This window comes from Malus domestica, chromosome 11 (assembly GCF_042453785.1).
Source record: "Malus domestica chromosome 11, GDT2T_hap1".
Taxonomy (NCBI): Eukaryota; Viridiplantae; Streptophyta; class Magnoliopsida; order Rosales; family Rosaceae; genus Malus; species Malus domestica.
Window position 1 is genome coordinate 26,422,983 of NC_091671.1, and position 16,302 is coordinate 26,439,284.

General features: G+C 37.7%; 1 protein-coding gene across 10 annotated transcripts; it reads right to left on the reverse strand.

The window, feature by feature from the left end:
- Positions 1-4,559, reverse strand: LOC103418441 (protein DETOXIFICATION 42-like). Of its 10 annotated transcripts, none has more exons than XM_029088819.2 (15): positions 4,401-4,559; positions 4,178-4,232; positions 3,635-3,885; positions 2,907-3,028; positions 2,613-2,822; positions 2,299-2,489; positions 2,048-2,183; positions 1,844-1,940; positions 1,617-1,717; positions 1,311-1,474; positions 1,050-1,121; positions 846-962; positions 646-741; positions 399-520; positions 1-316 (listed from the first exon to the last, which is right to left on the reverse strand). In XM_029088819.2, exons 3-15 carry the CDS (start codon positions 3,712-3,714, stop codon positions 274-276), a joined length of 1,551 nt encoding a protein of 516 aa, XP_028944652.2. In that variant the 5' UTR covers positions 3,715-3,885; positions 4,178-4,232; positions 4,401-4,559; the 3' UTR covers positions 1-273. The 10 variants fall into 10 exon arrangements, with proteins under 10 accessions (XP_028944652.2, XP_028944649.2, XP_028944656.2 ...); XM_029088816.2 differs by having other exon boundaries at positions 3,635-3,872; positions 4,401-4,555; XM_029088823.2 differs by having other exon boundaries at positions 3,635-3,754; positions 4,401-4,551.
- Positions 4,560-16,302: the final 11,743 nt, after the last annotated feature.

A 16,302-nucleotide genomic window follows, 5' to 3' on the forward strand; every position in this document is an offset into this window, starting at 1 on the left:
TTGCACAGAAGTTCAATTCCTATTCGGTTCTCCAGTCCCTATGGACCTGTGGTTACAATTTTAGAAGAAATATGCAGAGAAAGTGCACTCCCTTCTCAAAATATACTCATAAACTCGAACCAAATTTTGATCAAGGGTTTCCCCAACAGGACAAGTTACATGCAAATTTACTTTTTATATGATTTATCTACATGTAAATAAAATCGGAAGAATGCAACGAATGGAAGCGAAAAAAACTGTTTAACTTTCGGGTAAGTAAAACTGGGTTAGCGATTATGCCCGGAGGAATTCCCAGGGTCCTGTTCTTGTTCCTATCCTGCAATTTGCATACCAAAATTGTAAGTTATGGGAATTTTTGTGTTTCCGCGGGTGTGCGGGCGAAAACTGTAAGATTATACCTCCAAAATCCGGCCAATGTCCGGAGACTCATATAGATGGCCAAAGCAACCCAGATTCCGATGAATCCATTAGTAGAGGAGAGTACAAACAGAACTAAGATGCTGAAAATAGCCACCAGAATCTGGAGAAAATTGTGAACATCGCGTTAACTTGTGTCCCAAGAAACTGAATGTGGTGCTTCTCCTCTAAGCTTTTACTTAGCAGCAAATCATTACTTGAATTACAAGAAAGTGATAAAATACTTGCCATGGAAAAGGCTGAGTATGCAAAATCAGACGCTCCAAAGTTGACACCGTCGAAAACAAACGCCAGGGTATTGAGGGGTTGAGTAGCTGCAACAAACTGATTGCGAATTTGAAGATTGTTAGTTCAAATCAAAATGTCATTTACGATATAAGAAATGTCAGCGGAAACATTGTTTTCTGTTTTGAGACAAGGGGACTTACCGGAATGCCTACGCCAATGAGATGCAGCACACTGACATCTCTGGTGAATAACCTTGCCCCATATTGCAACCCCACTCCCAGTATAGCAGCGAGCATCAACCCCAATACAAATCCCAGCTGTAGTTTAAACGCAATTACGAATTTTTAGAGAAACTGACATCATATGGAATCCATATTTGATCCTTCTGAAAAATGATTACGCACCTGTAACACTCGGGATGCAGTGGCTGTTGCCTTATCGTAGTCTTTTTTCGCAAATGCACTTGCAAGTATGGCCTGAAAGTGGAGCCAAAAATTTCAGCGCAATGGCAGTTGATATCTTCTGATTAAACTTTAACCGTCTAATTGAAAAACTATAAGTTGATCATTTCTATCTATTTACTAAAGAACTCTACTGGTTTTCTAACTAATTTAGTAAATATCCATATTGCAGTAGTCTCATGCATTAACGAAATGATATCCAACCTGTCCAGCAACAGCCAGCCCATCGGCTAGAAGGGAAGTTGCCAACCAAATCTGCAAGCAGACCTGAAATGCAGCCATGGGTGTCGGTCCCTGCCGTGCAGCCAACGATGCGGCCAGTGTCACACAAAATGTAGCAGCAATGACCCTCATTAATAATAGAAAACCTGGAGGGAAGAAAGGACTAATGGGGTATCAACTTCATAATTAACTCTATCTTTTAACAAACGCTTCCAATGTTTTCGGCTCATTAAAACCAAGGCCCAAGGATTCGAGTCACAACTGCCAGTTACAGTATAAAATCCTTACCGTTTTTAAGAAATCGACTAAATTCCAGATGTTTGATACTTGGGGGTAATAGATCAACTTCAGCTGCTAATCTCCGCAAGAGTATGAAACATATCAAGTACCTGCAATTACCATTTTAACAATAAGAGGCAAAGCTGACATACAATGCAGAATTCCAGAGAGCGCACACAACACAATAGGACCGAAAACAAACACGAAACTTGGGAGAGAAGATAGATGAAACTTACTGAGATATAACATGAGCAATAGCTGCACCGCTGACGCCCAGATGGAAAACAAAAATAAATATTGGATCTAAAATTATATTTGTTACATCTCCTGCCACTGAATTTAAGCAGATCATTAATTTATGCATTAGAAAGCTGAATAATGTTTTATTCTGGTGAAATCGATTTGGTCAGAAACGAAAGTTGAACTCCATTAAGGTATACCAGTGGCGTATAAAGGAGTTTTTGTATCCTTGAACCCACGGAAGATCCCTTGCATAGCGAGCGAAAGAAGAACTGCAGGAGCACCAAGGGACCTCAGCATCAAGTACTGCTGTGCAGGTTTTAGCATAGGGGAATCCTGAACAAACAATAGTTCCGTCTGTTATTAGAAGTTAGAGTACACAGCATTTTAGCGCTTGATAAGAAATGTTATTAAGTAAAACCATATGCCAAAAAGAAAAGTATTCACTTACAGAACCGACTCCCATAAAGTTCAATAGAGGTTTTGCGCCAGCTATGAGAAATATGGCCTGGATAAGGCCAAGGATGCTGCCAATAACCATTGCTGATGACGCTGACGGCATGTACCTTTTTTGATAATCGTTTTTAACGATTTCAAAGCTTGCAACAACTGATTTTGAGTTGTATGCGTTCTGAGTGGTATCTGAGAAATAATATTGAAGAAAAAAAAATTATCAAGTAAGAAGCTTTTAGATCCATGTAGTCATATTCTGTGCGTCTTTACCCACTGCATATGAAGTACATTATATAAAAAGATGGAGCATACTGCTTTCTGGAATCAACTGTTGTGTTTCATCATTCATTAATGAACCAGTTTCCAGGTAATCGTTGTCATTCACCTTGGGACTCACTGTTCCCATAGTATCTTCTTCGGCAACAAAAGATGTTGTGACACTAACAAGTGGGAATATTGCAATTTTTGATACTTGATTGAACAAAGCAATAGAAACTCCTACAGCAGCAAGCTCCACTGGACCTTTAAACATTAAGACAATTTATTTCAAATCGAAGAACATACACAATGTTGAAATGAAAGAAAAAAAATAAGAAAGGAAAGTACCTATTTGGCCAATGAATGCTGTGTCGACTAGAGAAGCGATTGGATCAGCTGTCAAAGCTAGCGCCGCAGGCAATGCAATTGACGCTATTTCTAACCCAAGTTTGTCCAAATTAAAAACACATCTACGCATAAAAGAGAGAGAATCCAAGTATTAGATTAGACCATCTATTTCCAACTTTAGAACATACATTAACTCACTCATACAATCCTTTTCGGTCGTTTCAATTGTAATTACAATTCATTTGATAACTTTATACGTCGATGAACTGGTAGGACTACAGATATTTCAGGAAAGGGAATGATAGCTACTTTTTCTTAATTGCAATAATAAAATCATTTGGAATGTGGCTCTTGGATCAAACATATCAGAGGTAAGAAAGTCTGAGCTGGTCTAGCCATAAAAAAAAGGTCGTACCCAGTGCACAAGGCTCCCGCTTTACGCAGGGTCTGGGAGAGGTGAATGTCGGCTAGCCTTACCCCCATTTATGGAGAGGCTGCTCCCAAGTCTCGAACCCGAGACCTACCGCTCATGGGCGAAGGCACTTGCCATGAATAAAATAAATTACAACAGCCAATGGATGCGAGTAAAAGCTCGCGTTGCTTATAGGAAGTTCTTTTCACTGCTTTTCTGCTTTGTTCAGTCAAACAAAAACTCTAATTACAAACCAGGGGACCTCCTAAACAGGAAAAAGAAATGTAAAATGCATAAAACCGATTGAAATGATTACCCGCAATCCTTGAAGAAAATGTAGATAGAAGTTTTCCTTGTGTTCCCATACGAATATGAACCATCTTCTTCTTCAGCCATCCGATTCAATGAATTTCTTTTTCACTTATATGTTACAGCACTGTTGTTTAATCGAAGCCGAATTATCAAAGCAATAGCGATAAATTCGATAGACGAAAATTCACAAAGGCCCTGCAGATTATGGTGTCTGCCAATTCATAGCTCGATTTCTTACCAACCTAAAACATTCAACTTAAAGAAATCACAGATGAAGATTTACCACCAAATAAAGTAGAATAAAAGAAAGTTGGGTTCTAAAATTAATATTCTAACTGAGAAAATATATGCTTTAGAAAATATGTATCATAAAAATAAATATAACAGAAAAAGAAGTATGTTTCACTTGAACAATTCTCCAATGAAATTCCAACCTTCAAAGTAAACATTCAAATTCAAAGACTTGTAAGTTGTAAAAGTTTCAAACCTTTACAAAGAAAACAATCAAATGAAAGTCTGAATTAATCAAGCGAAAATGAGGGCATACCAAGTTGGCTAGATCAACGTGCTTTCTCGTCTACAACCAAGTTCGAATTCCTCCCCTGCAGTTTAGATTGAATTAAAAATCATCCAGTTTTCGATAACTCTACAGAATATCACTTTAAAACTGAAGAGAAAATTTCTCAGTGTAGAAGAAAAACTAACCAAGAATTTAAAGAAGGAAAAAATAATGTAAAGAAATTGAGACATGAAAAGTAAAACAGAATGACCTTTGAGCTTTGAAGAGCTTTGAAAGTAGAACAACGATGGTGTGCGTGTATGTTGAATTTTGGTACAAATTCCAAAGTCCATGAGAGAAAAGACCTTCACAACAGAAACGGACCAACTGAGGCAGGCTATGCTCTTCCTGTGTACGTTAGAGAGAGAAACCTGTCGGAGTCAGGCTCTTCTTGGCCCATTTATACCTCCCTCCAATGAATATTCTCTTTATTATTATTATTATTATCGAGTAATGATAGACTTATCATTTATTTGTTCTATCCTTTGTACCATATTTTTAATAGAGTTAGGGTCCACCAACGGATATGAGTTCGTTACAAATAGGTGGTACGAGTAGTATTTTGGTTATTATTTACTATTACATTTTTGCTAGTTTTATAAATACCACAACAATAATAATAAAGTCTTATCCCACTTAGTGGAGTCGGCTATATGAATCCTATAACACTATTGCGTTAGGTTTTGTGTCATGTTTTTTATTAGATTCAAGTAGTCCAAGTCTTTTCTTAGAGTCTCTGTCTAAGTCTTCCTAAGCTTTCTTCTACTCCTTTGATCCAACCTCTGTCTCGTAATCACATCTTCTAACTGAAATAAATGTAGGTCTTCATTTCACATGTCCAAACCATCTTATCCGATTTTCTCTCATAAATAACTTTATTTGTCTCATAAACCCCTCAGTTCGAGCTTCATTGATGTCTCGAAGTAGGTTCTTCTTGGCCGGCCAATAGGTGGCCACCTGTAAAATAAGTTATGGTAGGGTCTCAACCTTATATGGTGACACGTCCCGACCCCGATATTTCCCGAATACCCGGATAGGCACGTGATGGCCGACACCTAAGGGTGACGCAAGCCATTTATTGAATACAAGAGTAATGATTAGGAGGAAATATTCATGAATAATCATTAGAATCTAAATGCAATAAACAAAGTTTAAGGAAATGTCTAGAGTGCACATAATACTTTCTAAAACAAGATCACAAAAGGAAAGATCATTACAGGATATCACACAAGTGAGTGATAGATTGCTATTGGTAGGGGAATGCCTCATACGTCGTGTCGTAGTCCTCGTTTCTAAGACCTGAATGGGGGCGCAAAACAAAGGTGAGTGGACCAAGTTCATATATACAATAATAATAAAATAGTTATCAAGATACTAACCCCCACAGTTTATATGAAGAAAACTACTAGCATAATAAGTGATAGTTTTACTGAAGACCCTAGCATGCCAAAAATATCTCAAAAGACATATCATGGAAAACAAAATATCAAATGTCTGACAGATCGTCTCGTCGCGCGATGTACTACTAGTAAGATCACTGAATAAATATATTTCCCAACCCTATGCCAACACCGTGGTCTCTGCGCCCGTAGCCAGAGATTATCAACTCCAGGCCCAATGCCTGCTTCGTGTCCCTCAGCCCGTAGCTAGGGATTATTTCTCCTGACCTATCTGCCAACACCAGATCCTCGCCCAAGGCGACATAGTGTCCACTAGGTACGCACAAATAGTTACGTCTCTCATAAATAACCACTTCATAGTATAAAGTCATCCATCGTCTATACTATAAAGAGGGGTTTCTAAAACATGTTCTAGCATCCTATCGTCATCCATCAGATAGTCTACCAGTTCATGGTTTTTATAGAAAATACGATATATTAAAATATAGCTCAATATAGGCCAACAATTAATTCCTTACAAAATAACGAGACGATAATCAACATTTCAATAAATCTGCTTAACATAAAATCAGTTAATAAACTCGTAAGGCATGCTATTCATTTATGTAATTAAACTATAAAATCATGTAATTTTAGAAGGGGTCCACTCACAGATACTTTGTAGCAGCAAAGTTGTACGGAAAATGATTAAGGAAATCCCCACTAGCAACTTCACCTAAGCACAAAAATGTACAATTTATCAAACTACCCAACTATAGAATTTCAAGGAATGGAAAATGGGTCTTGGGTTTGAATCCGGATTAGGGTTTAGGTTTAAGTTAAATAAGGTTAGGACCTATTGGGTTTTGGTTTTGGATAGGTTTAGGAATAAAAAGGGTGGTGGTTTATGCTTGAGCCCAAGCCCACACAACACACACATACACACGCCAGCACACACACACGCACACATGTATGCACAGCACACATGCACACACCTGCACACACATACATACACACACGTGCACAACACACGCGCACACACACACACGCACACCTACAACACACACACGTACACACACACACGAGCATAACACACACACACACTCACACGGACACAACACACACGCACACTCACACATACGCACGGCCCAACACACATACCACACACACACGCTGAGCCCATGCATGGCATGGCCCGCAGGCCAATTAACCAAGAAAGAAAATGGGCTGGTCCAAGTACGGGCTAAGGCCCGTGGGTGTTTTGAAAAGGCCTGGTGGCCTGTAGGGTGTCGGGGAAGGACACCGGAGCTGCTACAACTCCGATCGACGGTAAACTCGCAATCCAACACCCAAACCAAGTACCAAAATGTAGAGGGAAGATAACTGAAATGATGGGAACGGGAATATACCACTGTGAGTCTCGACTGTGGTCGAGAATGGCTGGGTTGATTCATGGAACTCGTCGGGCTTTCTCGCCGGGTTCTGGAAAACAAAAATATAAGGCATGCACAATTTAGAACCTTCCATTTGAACTGAGAATAACTCAACAAAACAGAATAGAGTAGTGAGCCTCGCCTAAGTTCAAGTTTCAAAGATTTGAAGCTCTCAGCTTCAATGGCAGAACACACAGAGGTGTTCTACTGATGCATGCAGGGTTATAGTTGCGTTCCTCAAGCCCTAAGGATACTAAATATGTGGTTAGTCTATTAGGTTTGATTAGTTTTCAAAGAGGAATGAAACAAGAGCTCTCGGAGCTCTAGAGAGAGTGAGAGTTCCCGTGAGAGAGAGAAAGAGGTTCGAGATGAAGTGCTCGGGAAGAGAGGGAAGAAAAGAGAGCTGAGAACTTGCCACTTGGCAGTTTAGGAGAAATAGGGAATCTAGATCAATGGCTAGGATTTAAATGAGATAAGGGATTAAATTGATAGATTTAAATATGTTCCAGGGAAAAAAATAGAAACATAACTAAAATGTGGGGGTGGGTGTAACATATGGGCAAAGGGTTTTTATCACAAATGGTCCCCAAAATTGACCCTCACCATCAAGATGGTCCCTAAAATTAAAAATCAATCAATGTAGTCCCTAAAAATAGGTGTCGCAAATCAATGTCGTTATTCCGTCACAATTCTGTTGAAAATTTTGTTAAGTGTTGATGTGGCACATAAATGGGCCCCATAAGATTTACGGGTTTTTATCACAAATGGTCCCTAAAATTGACCTATACCATCAAGATGGTCCCTAAAATTAACCCACACCATCAATATGGTCCCTGAAATTGAAAATCAATCAATGTAGTCCTTGAAAATAGGTTTCGCAAATCAATATGATCATTCTGCCAAAATTCTGTAAAAAAATTTGTTATGTGTTGATGTGGGTTTAATAATTGATTAAAAAAGTTGTCTAAATACCTTTTTGCACAATGGATTTTTTCTTTTCTTATAATAGGGCCTACTCCGAAAAGACATCCCTTCCACAAATTCTCAAAGGCACAAGGCTTAACCAAGGCCTAAGAGGGCGTGTGGAAATAGTTTTCAACCAACAATGGACACACCTCGATTCTAACCTCATTATCTCAAGGCAAACCTCGTCGTTCTTTGCATCACCAGACCGCCAGGGAAGCACCGAACAAGCTCCCAAAGATTAAGGTTGTGAGGATGTTGATCACTTAAATGTTAACGGTGATGTCCCAGCTGTAACAACCTGTTTCGGACAATTCATTTTAATTAGTTAAAATTATGAAAATACTCCTAGTAAAAGGAACATTGACTTGTGTTGACTTTCATCCGTTAACGTATTCAAATTCTTTGTTTATTTTATTTTCTTAGCTCTCGTCGATATAAACGCATAGGCGCGATCAGAATCGAATTCGGAGCTAAAACGAAGCTCTTACGATTTTTGAACGACAAGGGCATTATAGTAATTTCAAAAGTAAAGATATTTATCCACTTTTGGACCTCTACATGGGTGACATGTGGCACCCTATGTCTGGTGCCCTTTTTCTTCCTTCCCCGTGATCTCTCTCTAGAAGTCTCTCCCCTTTCTCTCTCGTCTTAACTCTCCTCTCCTCTTCGGCGAACTCACACACACCCACCTACGTACATACACATGGATCACCACCATCACAGCCACCCCATTATCACCACCTAGACCTTCTCTATGTTCCTCACCTCTCCGATATCACTCTTTTTCCTTCTCGGCATTGTGCTAGTGAGCTTCAACGAGATCCTAGGCTTTTCCAACCTAGGTAAGGCTCCAAACGTTCCTAAATCTTTGTGATTCATGTTTAGGAGTAGGTTTAGGTAGTTTTTGAAATAATTTGGTGACTTTTTCAACCTAGAAACCATTTGGAAGGATCTCTTCAGTTTTTCCGGTGAAATACCAACGGTTGCAGGCAATTTTCTGCCGATTCTAACCTCGACATCATTCTTTTCTAGTACGACTTGGATCCTCACTTCTCTAGCTTTGCGTTGGCTTTTGAATCATTGTTTTTAGTTGAGTTTCGACCCCAAAACTGAGTTGGAAAAATTCTTGGCTAAATTTCGGCCAAATTTCGGCCTTCTTCTTCGTTGGGTTTGGTGACTCGCAAGTTTAATAGGCTAAGCCCAGCTCAAAGCAACCCGGCCTAACTCTAAACCCAGCCTAAAACCTTGGGCCTATATGGCCAAGCCCAAAACATAACCTGGCCCAAACCCAATCCTAAAACTGGCCCATCAACCTATTAGCTCAGGCTCAATCCTTTGGGCCTAAACGAAAGGCCAAAACCCACATTGAGAATGAGCCCAATCCATAAACCTAGTTCCACGGTCGGTGTGTGCGTGTGCGTGGGCGTGCATGGTGACTGGTGCTTGGAGAACAAATGCCTCTGCATGAGGTACTGTGCTCCGCCACCGTCCACGACGGCGACAGTGACTTTTCTTGTGAACTTTCTAGCAACCCAACTCGGCGCGTGCGGCGACGCGTGGGGGAACCAGAGGTCATTCTTTGGGTTTTTCGACATGCCGAATCCAAATCCACTGTCCGTTTTCTGAAATTCCATCGTTTTAGTAGCGTTTTATTAAATGTACTCTCTTTGTGTTTAGGTGCATTGGTTGGAAGTGATCCAGTCCTCCTTAGTTTGAGTGGCTCTCCGGTAGTGGAATACTTATGAGTGGACCCCTTATTAAATTGTATATTTTTATAAATCTTAGGTTTGCATGCATTTCATATTTCATGAATCGAGCACGGTTTTCCTTTATGTTTTACGGATTTCTATATTTATAATTTATTGGAATTACTCTTATGAAATAATTATGATTTATTGAATTACGTTTTCCAAAAGGTTATGAATGATGAGATTTTAGTATATGACATTCTATGGCTTTTGAATATGATTACTTTATGGATTTATAATTTATTTTATGGATTTATGAATTTGGTTTATCATGATTGCGATGAGACTTGAGCTTTTGAGTTCCGGATTTGGATATGAGGTTTTGAGGTAAATTTTTGGTATGTCTCTAATGGGTTATCATATAGCACATCCACACAACATGGGTATGTAGACGTCTATGACTATATGACACAATTGATGATGTTTATATATATACCTCTTCTCCAGCATAACTCGAAGTCGTACAGCTTCACTTTCGGGTAATGGACCATGGTTTCTTCACTGGCGTAACCCAATGTCGTACAGCTTCACCTTCGGGTGATGGACAGTTATTGCCTTCAGGCGAATGAGGAGTTGATGATATTTATGCTATACCCCCAGTTTCACTAGCCCAGGGCTAGTGTCGGTGTGTGATGTTATGCATCCTCTTATTCGGCGTAATCCAGAGTCGTACAGCTTCACCTTCGAGTGATGGACCATGATTTCTTCATTGGCGTAACCCAATGTCCTATAGCTTCACCTTCGGGTGATGGACAGGTACTGCCTTTGGGCTACTATGATACCCCTAGAGAGTAAGTGTTGATGAGACTTATGGATTTGCTTTCGGGTGGCGATATTCATGTCTGAGCACTATTTTATACATACATTTGCAACATGCTAGAGTTTTCTGAAAATTTACTATATGTAGTACTATAAATGTTTTCAAAACAGAGGGTTAGTGTGTTCAAAAATTTAGAAATGGTTTTCCTATTATTAGTATTAATATAAATTATGGTCCACTCACATTTTCTATTTTTGTGCCCCCTCAGGACATAGTGACAACGAGTACGACCCGAGAATCGAGGAGTTTCCCTACCAGTGACCTTGCGTTTCTCCACTTGAGTATGACTTCTTTTTATGATCATTGTTACTTGTCGTTCCACATTCTTTGACACTTTTATTTTATGGTATGCTCTGGACATATTTATGATCGTTGAATATCTTGTTTCGTTCATGCTTAAGTTAAATTTATTGTTATTATACGTTGTGAATGTCATCTCCTACAAAAGTTTTGCATTGCTCTTTCTTTCTTAGCCTCACTGATTCACACACTCTTGGCTTTCGTCACCCTTGGGTGTCGGCTAGCATGTGCCATCCATGTATCATTTGGATATATGAGTTGGGGCGTGTCACCAGTAGTTGTTGCCAATGGGCCAAGCCGTCACCAAAGGTGATCTTAATCTAGGTTCAATTCGGTGAAGGGTGTCGAAGTGTGTAAAGATGGGTGTATTGAGATATTTTTTTTTAGAGAATAAAGAGCAAATGAGATAGAGAAATGTGGACTAGGATCAGAGGTGATTGTAGGACTGGGTTTTGGGTTGACAAGTTTTTTTATTAACTATTAAATTATTAAGCCTATTTGTATTTTTTTTAAATTTAATTAGACTTATATGACCTATTATGTGTCACATCAACACATAACAAAAATTTTGACAGAATTATGACGAAATGACTACATTGATCAATTTTCAATTTCAGGGACCATTTTGATGTCACGGGTCATTTTTAGGGACCATTTTGATGTCGTGGGTCAATTTCAAGGATCATTTATGAGAAAAAAGGACTTACGGGGCTCATTTATGTGCCACATCAGTACTTAACAGAATTGTGAATGAATGACCACATTGATTTGCAACACCTATTTTCAGGGACTACATTGTTTGATTTTAAATTTCAGGGGCCATCTTGATTGTGATGGTCAATTTCAGAGACAATTTGTGATAAAAATCCTATGGGCAAATGATATATACAATCAACATTCAGAGATATTTTGCGAGATACATGGAACATGAGCTAGTACACATCACGTATTATAATACAATGTGAAGAGACGTTGAAATTTTTTCCATCTCCACTTATATTATGACACGCAATGTATCAGCTTGTGTTCTTGTGCCAAAGAAAAACGCATATGCACGCTTATGGGTAACAGCCAAGTTTCCATCACTTTCTTGCAAAATATACAAAATTGCATGTTCACCGAATTAAAGTGAAATTAAATCAAATGTATTTTTACAAGAACTTCAACTGATCTGCTTAACCAAACTGATACTGATTCTCAAACTCAAATAAAACAATATTATATATATATATATATATATATATATATATATATATTTGGTTGAAAAATAAAACAACATATTAGTACAACATTATGAGCTTCTATGAATATTATACTAATGGGATTAACTATCAGAAAAACTAAGATCTCATTTGTTTATTTTTAATAAAAAATATTATCTACACTAAGGGGAAGGAGGTCAGTTTAGCCACATAATGGGCTAGCAATAATGTGATTCAAATTCGTCTTTGACGAAAATCAAACCTAAGACCTCTTACTTACAAGTAGAGGAATACCACTAGACCGTAGTACTAAGTGGCTCGTTTGTTGCATATGATTGACCTAGATATGACTATTTGACGAGAATCGAATCTAAGACTTCTCACTTATAAGTAAAGAAATACCACTAGACCGTAGTACTAAGTGGCTCGTTTGTTACATATGATTGACCTAGATATGACTATTTACTATTTTGATAGAAGAAATAAATGACAACTTCCTTATTTTCTTTCCAATTTGAAGGTTATTCATGAAGAAAATATATTCTTACTAATCTTGACAAAAATGATATGACTAAAAGAAACAAATTTTCTTCATGAATAATCATCAACTTGAACAAAATAAGAAAGTTGTCATCTATTTCATTCTTCAAAATGTTTTTAATATCGTGAATAGTCATATCAAAGTCAATCCTCTCTAACAGACGAGGCCTTAGGGTACTATTGTTTTTTGTTAATAATTTGAATTGGTCAATTACATAATTTGGTCTGACGTATGCATCCCTCCATAGTGATCTAGATGAAGAAGTTTACATGGAAATACCTCCTATTTACAGAAAACCTACTAAAACTATGAATTCAAGCAAAGTAATACAAGTGATACTTTGTTCTTGAAGAATCATGGAGAGAAAGTAACAACTCTAATTATTTAAGTTAAGGGTAAGGTTAGGGAGATTAAATTTGGTAAACTAAATGATGTGAAAATTGATGATTGGATTATTACTGAAGCATTGATTAACGTACTTATTTCTTATTAGTGACATATTATTTAGTTTACAAATTTAGTATCCCTAGCATAACCCTTAAGTTAATGACATGATTGTTATCATAAATAATAGGGAGGAAATACGAAGACAAAAAGAATACTTATCAACTGAATTCGAGATGAAAAATCTTTGTGAATTAAGTATTTTTTGGTAATTCAAGTTGATTGATCTAAGCGAGGCAATAAATTGACATCTCGAATGAATTATGTTTTAGACTTGTTTGGCTTGCTCATGTATTGAAGCTGCATATAAAGAGAGAGCCAATGAAATATGTTTCTACTTATTTGGCTTAAAATTTGTTGACTCAAATGGAATTTAATCTAATCTGATGATGGATCTATATTACGATAAAAAGGTTACAGGGGACATTGCTTATAATTTAGTTCAAAATGATCGTTCGTAACAGTATATGCATATAGCCTCCAAAAAAGAAAAATACATGTTTTTGACGAGTATTTATCAAATATAGTAAAAAATTAACTCTTAATTTTAAAAATGTCACTTTTTATAAATTTTTTTAAATATATCCAAAATTTCACTTCAATAGACACAAATACCCTCAAATTTAACAATTAAATAAATTAAAGGCTTTTAAGCTACTGTCACCTCAAGCTCCGGTCCAACTTCACCTTGTTGGATTTAGGTCAACAATATGTGATTTAATTATATATGCTAATAACCAATAAATGCGAATGTAAAAATTAATAGAGTATGAACAAAACAAGAATATAAAACAAACAACTTGAATATCGAGGCTTGCGTACCGTAATGTCTTTGAAACAGAAATTTTGTCCCTACTCAGTGCTTGTAGTTCTACGGACGTCTGCTTCACCAGGATTCAACGATCTAAGTTAGAATTCCAGCACCGAAAAACTAGACTTTTGGCGAATTTGTTTGTGGTACTCTCAGTATGCTTGGTATATGAGGATTGATAATTTTCAGTGATCTGAATGATATGCAGATGCATGTATTTATAGTGAGCATATGTATGTTCGCAACAAACATGTTTTTGGGAGGCAACTGTTCAACGTAAAGGCTGTGTTGCTCCATCTGTTTCTCAGATACGCTCTCAGACTTCATCTAAAAATATGAGTCTTTTCATAAATAAAAAATAATTAAATTAAATTCGAAATTAATTAAAGAATTTAATTTTCAGAGCCCAAGAGCCCCTCTTTTGATAATTAATTATATATATTAATTATTAATTAATTATCAATTAATTATTACACCCTAAAGTCCAACCCCAAGGGTGAGCCCAATTTTAGTCTCCAAGGTCCATCACTCAAATCACTTTCTGTAAAGGATAAAGCCTTATAAAGTGAGAAAACCTTGTGGTGGTGAGCAATGTGGGACAATGAAATTCTCCTCAAAATTTCCAACACACCTTCGCTTCTACACTCCACCATCACAACCCTATCCCATTCGACCCCCTCATCACCGACATTGAGCGCCGCCGCGGTTACTGCAAGTGGGAGCATCATAATTTCAATCATGCCGTCAACACCTATTTTCTTACTAATATCATTTTTAGTTTTAAATATATAAATAGTTTTTAAATTTAATCTACATGTCGTTTTATGATTGTATTTGTGAGACCCACATGGGGCCACATCATCTCACTAATAAAGCAATTGACAAATTTTTCACGAAAAAACTAAAATGATCACGATGGATAAATTCAAAGAAATACTAAAATGATTCATGATAGACAAATTCAAAAATACTACTATTGATTATCATTAATTATTGCGGACCAAATTAAGGAGTTATGTCAATGTCATGAATCATTTTGGCTAAAAAGCCTTTAATTTATTTGATTGTTAAATTTGAGGATATTTGTGTCTATTTAGGTGGAATTTTTATAAAAAGTGACATATTTGAATTTAACGGTTAATTTTTTGCTACATTTGATAAATACTCATTTTTGACAAGCAACAATAGATTGGTAATTCATTCTTCATCTCAAACAGTACATAGGTGCCAATTGGGTACAATACTCCAGTGACCAAATAATGATCTGGAGGTGAATTTGCTCAAGCAAGGCAACAATAATAAAAACCCCTAAACGGCTACCATATGTGCGAAAACTTCACACGCCACCATACAAAACTGTCACGAAACGATAGATATAACAGATTTGTATCATCGCCGAAGAGCGAGGCCACATAAAGTGATCGCTAGAGCGAGACCACATAAAGTCATTGTAGGTAGATGTATATCTAGCCAACGTTGCAGTGTGGCCACAACACTCGCTAGGCGAGACAATAAGACTAAACTAAGATAAACTAAATTAAACTAAACTAATATGAAACTAATAAAAAAAAATCCGAGAAGGGAACCACAAGCCAGCATATTCCGATGAAGGAATAGGACGATTTTGAGACAAGGCAACTTGCAATGACAAGCACTAATAGAACCAGCACCATCAACAAGTCTCGCAGCAAATGAAGAGACATCAGAGTGTCCAAATCTGGAAACCTCAAGCAATGAGGCATCCAAAACAGGTTGACCCAAGCGGTGCAACGCCAAATTATCACGACCAAGGCTGAGCAGCCTTAAAGTTTGCACGACCCAGGTGGCGCATCACTAAATCTGGGTGCAAAAGGTGGCTGTTCCTCAGAAAAGTCGATGGCAAAATTTGATTTAAAAATCTCAACACCGGGAAAGAATGACGGAAGTGGCTATAACTCGCCAACCACCCTAAACTAAACACAAACCCTGAATTAGACCCAAATCAAAGAGAAAGCCTTGATAAGGGTACAGAACATATTTGGGATGGTGGCCCGAAAGCAGCGCACAAAACGTTAAAGGAGGGAAGAAAGAGCAGTGCCCACATGGTGGAAGAGAAGGAAAAAAAACCGCGGATGGGGGAAGGAAAAAAGGTAAAGAACTGTAGAGAGAAAGAAAAGGGCGGTGAAGCAGAAGGGAGGAGAAAGAAAAACAAAAGGAAAAAAGGAAGGAAAAGGAAGCTAGGAGGAGGAGACAGGGATGGGCTGCTACTGGCCCCAAGCTATGGCAAGAGGTCGGCGGCTAGGGTAATTTGCAGGCGAGGGTTTCTGGAGGGAGAAAGGGTGATCACCTTCTCAGTTTGTAAAACAAGCTATAGAAAAATACATGTTAGTGTTATAAAGGTGGATGACCCACTTGAAGAAAAAGCCACCAACATCCAATAAATATTGAAGTTGTGCTGCCTACTTTCACACTTCTTAACCTTAACAAAGA

What these genes read in the sequence shown, in the direction of transcription:
- LOC103418441 (XM_029088819.2), bottom strand. Translation starts at nt 3,714, where the DNA reads ATGGCTGAAGAAGAAGATGGTTCATATTCGTATGGGAACACAAGGAAA. An exon ending in GGCTGGCTGTTGCTGGACAG is followed by an intron (nt 1,122 to 1,310) that starts GTTGGATATCAT and finishes CTCCACTTTCAG; the next exon opens with GCCATACTTGCAAGTGCATT. An exon ending in TCATTGGCGTAGGCATTCCG is followed by an intron (nt 742 to 845) that starts GTAAGTCCCCTT and finishes ATTCGCAATCAG; the next exon opens with TTTGTTGCAGCTACTCAACC.